Here is a 5,969-nt window from a genome sequence, read left to right on the forward strand (position 1 = left end):
TCCAGCTATATGTGGACCTTGATGATGATTTGGCACATACCAGAGGATGTGCAGGTTTAGAGGGGGTGGATGTCGTGCCATGGCACGTCTATGATGTGAAACCGTGCATGTGAGGCCATCAAATACAAATCTAGATGCATGAGTTAAGTGCCATGACGAGTCATTATATGATGCCATGTACATATGTTCATATTGTAAATGAGGTTCAATAAGATGAGTTGAGGCAGTGCAAGATCTAGGAGTTTTTGTACATGAATGTGGTGTGAATTATGGAGTTTCATGCATATGATGGACCTTGTAGTAGGGAACATCCTTCTTAACATGTATGGAAATGCAAAGGTTTGATGCCAGATGAGTTAAAAGAAATTTAGTGGGAGCCAGTGTTGTGAGAACTCATCCAAGTCTGTCGAGCCATTAAAAAGAGCTTCTCTCAGCTTGTTGGTCTCCAGAGCTGGCAGTGGCAGCTTTGACTATGAGTATGTTAATAAGAAGGATGAGGAAGTGGATGTGTCTCTAAGTTGGCTTCAGTGCAACCACCACTTAAGCTTGGTCTCTCGCTTGCAAGCCACCCGGGGGATAAAGATGAACAAGAGGAGGAGGAGTAAGAGGCGGTTGATGGATCCCTTTTATGAAAATGATGAGGCCTTCGCTAGAGCTTTACAAGAGGGTGAGCACCCTGATGCAACCATACTTCTATGTGGACATTCTTTTGGAAGTGAGAGTCTCCAACGTGTTCTAGAAAATAATGCCTGTATATCATGCGGAGCATTAGTCTGTATGTTATACTAATGTCAGAAGATATGGTGAAAGATGGATACAATGACATTGTTAACACTAGTTCTGTAATTGGACACTAAAGTGTCCTGAGGACACTAAAGTGTCCTGAAAGCTAGCATTTTTCTTGAATTTTTGTGGGCAATCTATTAAGAGTTTTGAAATGCTTAACATCCACAGATGTTCCTCAAGACCCAAAAAAAATTTGAGATTTTTTAAATTGCACTTTTCTTAGCTTTTGCAAGGCAATATTTTAATTTTCTTAGACACATGCTGATAAAACGCATGATTTTTGCTGTTTTCAAAATAGTAGTAATTTGTACATAACTTTTAGAAGGGACATAGTTTGTTCATGAAACTTGGCTTGATGGAAAGCCCATGATGTAAACTAAATCTTGGAATCATCAAACGATAATTATTGGATAAATTTTTGACTCACTAATATTGAAATGATGTTTTTTATACAGGTGGAGCATGAATTTTTCTCCTTCCATATGCAAGCTAATAATGTAAAACTTGAGGTGCACCCATGTTATATAGGGTAAATACTACTTTGTTTTGAATTTTTCAAAACTTTAGAGCCACTTTTTGGGCCTCTTCTCATACATGGCCTTTTGCGCAACCTGTTTTTAATACGTAAAATGTCTAACTATGAGCCTAATTTTGATTTTCATCAAAGGGGAAAGCTGTGTAAGTGCATTATTTGTTGTAACTATAGGTGTAGACTACTTGTGCAAGCATAGTTATGATTAGTTTTTGAAAAAAGATGATCAAATTTTGTATTTTTGTTTTTTACAGTTTTTTTAGAACTAGGCGATAAGAACCTACTTAAGTGGAGGCTAAGTTAGTGTCATACACATCAAATTATGGCTTATTTATCTTATCTCAAGCATGAAAACCAATAATCAACATTCTCATTGATAGGGCTACAATTTTTTTTAGTGGCGTGATTGAGTTTTGATAATACGCGTTACTTTTGCTGATTTTATACAACTTTTTTGGAAAAAATTCTAGGAAAGGAAAATGATTTTTTTGGTGAACTTCTACCTCCTTGGACTGATGTATGCTATCAAAATATCTTGGGAAAAATGCTATTGATATCATTGGATTTTTTTTTTGAGAGACTGATGCTTGCATATTTGAAAAAATCCTGAAAAATCCTGAAAAAATGTTCATTTTCAAGACATATGCTACTTTGTTGCTTATGTACTTCCAAATAAAAAGGCATTTTATATGTTTAGCATTTTTTACATAAGCATAGGGTTATGTTCTACATGCCCAATGAAGCATTTTGGTTTTTAAAGCCTACATTAGGAGTTTGATTTTTTTTTCGCAACCCCCAAAAAAGGACACTCAAGTGTCCTGTTTTGGTACCAAACTAGTGTTAATATCGACGTTTCACCGGTTGTCATTAAGGCAATGCAGAAAAAGTATATCAATGTGTGTCAACTCAAATATATGACCATGGATGTTCTGGATTTGTCCTCCTTTGATGATTGCAACTTTGACTCTGTCATTGACAAAGGTACTCTCGACTCAATAATGTGTGGAGTGGGTGTGCCGTATAATGCAGCAATCATGTTAGCTGAGATTAGCAGGGTACTGAAGCCCGGTGGTGTTTATATGCTGATCACCTACGGGGATCCTCGATTGCGAATGCCACATTTACACAGGAATACTTTTGGCTGGCAGCTTACGTGTAATAAACTCTAGAAGGAACACAAGCATTAATGCGCAGTTTTTTAAAATGGAAAGCCGACTATTAAGCTGCAAAAGGTGGTGGGGGGGGGGCGCCGAGTTCTCCGCGGGAAAAATAGAAAAATACCGGAGGCAGACGACGGCGAACCAGGGGTGTGAGGAAAAATTCTGCAGAGAGAGGAACAGTGTCGAAATCTACCAGTGTTTTTAATTTGAGGAATACACACGCTGTTTGTGTCTTGTAGGTGTTAGAATTGGAGGGAATCTTGAGTTTTATTAAGGGAGATACTCTTTGTTTTTTTTCTTGATGACCTTCATCGAACAGTCGATGGCGAGCAGCTCTGATTAGTGAAACAAATGAAGAGTTACACGCATGTAATTCATCAGCTAAGTGTTTTTTTTATTTTCTTTAAAATTACTCTCACTCTATACGAATTGAGAGAATCGTATAACCCATACATCAAAAAGAATTTGGAAATGAATAGAAGGACTTTGGGGAAAAAGCTAAAGAAATTGGAGCTCGGAGATTTGTGAAAAATGCATTGAAGTTGAGGGTAATTGATCTTACTTTCTACTCAAATGGATTTTGGAAATTACGAGTATGTTAAAGCTATGCCAAATGCTATATTTTGCTTGTGAGATGTTAGAATATTAAGGCAGGTTTTCAGGTGATAAAGTGCATCTCGAAATAATGGTTTTGATGGCACTGGATGTTAAGGATGTAACTAGTCACATGTATATTGGAAAAATTGGAAGGACTTGTTATGCCCACATGTGAATGGTTCAAAGGATTTCATGCAATTCTGTGTAATCATCAGGATGAATTCAAGGATGTATTGAGGCAAGTTGACACATGTAATTGTCATTGGAAATAGTGATGTTCAATACTCCTTGGGAAATTTTGTGCGTGAGATTCCTTGTTGGATTTGACATTCACTCTCACAGCTAGAAGTTTCGTACTTTCCTGGCTGTACCGCACACTTCACGACAACGCGTGCGTCGAGGAAGATATTGGAACAGAGTTGGAGTTGTTTTTTGAAATCGGGCACGGATCTGGTTGATTGACCTTGCTGGTCTTCAATGGATGAGTCCATGGCTCTTATATGGATCTGTTGGTTGATCTTGCTGATCTTCAACGAGAGTCCATCTTGATAAGTGATTATATTGCCAAGTATTATGGGCTAGGGATTAGGAAACGGCCCCTGACAGGTGGTGAGCGTCCTAGTTACCGATGAAGCCATAGATACTCTGATGAAGGAATGATGGGAAAATTGAGAATCAACTGGATAAATTGGAAGATGGTGATCAGTGATACTATGGTTTTATTAAAGGATTGTTTTAAACTGGTTGAATCTGTGAAAAGACAATTCATATTGGGTGTGTGAGTGGTGTGACTAGTTTTATTTTGCATGAACATCCGGCTAGGGGGCCTTGAAACTCTTTTCCTTGGTACCCGGGACAAAACCTAACCAAATTCTTAATTGGATCCCATCACTACAGTGGTTGGGCGGTTGGCTAACCCATGGGATCGGATGGGGTTAGGCTGGACTGATGGATCCGTAAATCGAGACTCAAACTTTTGTTTTTACGATAGATAAAATAAATCCCGGACAGTAACTGTTCTATGGATAGGAATCAATGGCTGTGCCTCTTGAATGGGGAAAAAAGCGTTGATCCCAATGATCCAAGTGCAAGTTTCTTCCTTGACCTGACCAAGTATCTTATAGATGTAATTAGATCAGCTCGATCAGAAATGATCTTGACTACGTTAGAGTAAAAAGTTATTCTGGTGCAATCGCCCGCGCTTTCCGGTAAAGGAAGTTTTTTCGGGTTCAGTTTTGGAACAACCGACGGATTAGTCTCTTATCCGGATATCCGTGGGCGAGGCCCCGAATGTAGGACCCCTGTCCCGCGCGAGAAGTGCTACTTCCGCTGCTAGTATCCCGAATCTGTTACTCGGTGGGAACAGGGATCTGAGGCGGAACTCTTTCTCTTTGGTTACCCCAGTTCTAGGAAGGAGTTCTGAGGTTACTCTGGAGGACAGAGGCAGATGGCTAAGCTGGAGTTCTTCTGGGGTTTCCCTGGCTTGGGCGAGACGGACCCTGATTAGATTGGTATGAAGGGGTTGGTCTCTGAATTCGGGGTCCTTGACTTCCCTATCCCCTTGACATAGCAGGAGTCAGCAGGCAGTCTTTGAGTTGGTGACCAAAACCTTGGCATCCAAAACATCGGTTTTCACTTCTGAGTTCATCCCTCTGATTTCTTGAAAGAGGTGGGGCTCCTGAGAAAGTATTTTGGGAGAAGGGTCTTCCTTCACTTCGGAATCTTCCTGCATCTTGATTCTGATTCAGGCCTTGCTGCTTCTTCGGGGGTGGAAAGTTTGAAGTACTTCCCTGGGCTTGGAATCTTTTAAAGTTAGAAGGTGCAGGCTTTGGCGGGACCTTTACTACAAAGACTTTGGCAAAATCCTTTGCCATTCTTACTGCTTCAGCCATGGACACTGGCTTGGCATTTTTGACCAGTGTGTCCAAGGGTTCGTTCATTCCCCGAATGAACCTGGCCATGAGTTGTTCTTCATCTAGAGGTGGTGAATATTTGAGTAGAAGGGCAAAGGCATAAAAATATCATTTATGATGAAAATCACACTTTTAATATAAAAAAATTCTTAGATATTCCTCGATGGTTTTGTTCTCCTGCTTTAGCTCTAAGAATTCGTTCATTTTGATTTCCAAAAATCCAGGGGGACAAAATCTCTTTTTCAAATAGGTTTTTAGGTCGTTCCAGGATTGAGTATTTCTATCTAGACGGTTGGTGTCACAGTGGTTCCTCCATGCTACCTTGGCTGTTTCCACTATTTTCAGCCGGGCAAGAGCCATTTTGCTCCTCTCATTGTAGCCAGTGACGTCAAAATATTCTTCCATGGCTTCCACCCATTTCTCCAGAGCCTCGCCTAGGTTCTCCCCTTCTCCTTTGAAGGGTCCTGGGATGAGTCCTATGAAGAGCCTTGCGAACATCAGGGTCAAGCTCGTCATCTTTAGAGAGAGGGTCTGGCTGACGGCCACGGTTTCCTCATCTCATGATTCTGTATATTATTAAATTTTTATTTTGATATCATCCATGAGATCCTAAGACTTAAGAGGTTCGAAAAACAATTTCTTAAACAAGACAATGATCTTATTGGAGATCTATGACATATGTCCAATAATAGATTTTTCTTTATCAGATCATCTGTAAAACAATCACTTATACAACAGTGAATTTTTCTCTAGAAAACATTTCTATATTTATATAAAAGTTACAATATGTACATAGAGCAGCTCGGCTCCAAAATCACCGCCTCAGTCGTAATCGCATAAAGAAGCAAAATTGTGAAGAAGACATACCATGGTATACACGATTCATTACACAAAGAGGTGCTCTAATTCTATTTCCCGGGATAAAGCAGCTAAGAAGTCTAAAAAATCGGCATGAAGTTTTGAAGTTCCTTGGTGAATGAT

General features: G+C 39.7%; 1 protein-coding gene across 1 annotated transcript; it reads left to right on the forward strand.

The window, feature by feature from the left end:
* Nucleotides 1-788: 788 nt before the first annotated feature.
* Nucleotides 789-2,487, forward strand: LOC147618152 (uncharacterized). Its single transcript, XM_086775192.1, has 2 exons — nt 789-826; nt 2,157-2,487. Exons 1-2 carry the CDS (start codon nt 789-791, stop codon nt 2,485-2,487), a joined length of 369 nt encoding a protein of 122 aa, XP_086631318.1.
* Nucleotides 2,488-5,969: the final 3,482 nt, after the last annotated feature.

This window comes from Cibotium barometz, chromosome 35 (assembly GCF_041138505.1).
Source record: "Cibotium barometz isolate CiBa-2024 chromosome 35, ASM4113850v1, whole genome shotgun sequence".
NCBI lineage: Eukaryota > Viridiplantae > Streptophyta > Polypodiopsida > Cyatheales > Cibotiaceae > Cibotium > Cibotium barometz.

What these genes read in the sequence shown, in the direction of transcription:
- LOC147618152 (XM_086775192.1), top strand. Translation starts at nt 789, where the DNA reads ATGTCAGAAGATATGGTGAAAGATGGATACAATGACAT. An exon ending in AAAGATGGATACAATGACAT is followed by an intron (nt 827 to 2,156) that starts TGTTAACACTAG and finishes GTACCAAACTAG; the next exon opens with TGTTAATATCGACGTTTCAC.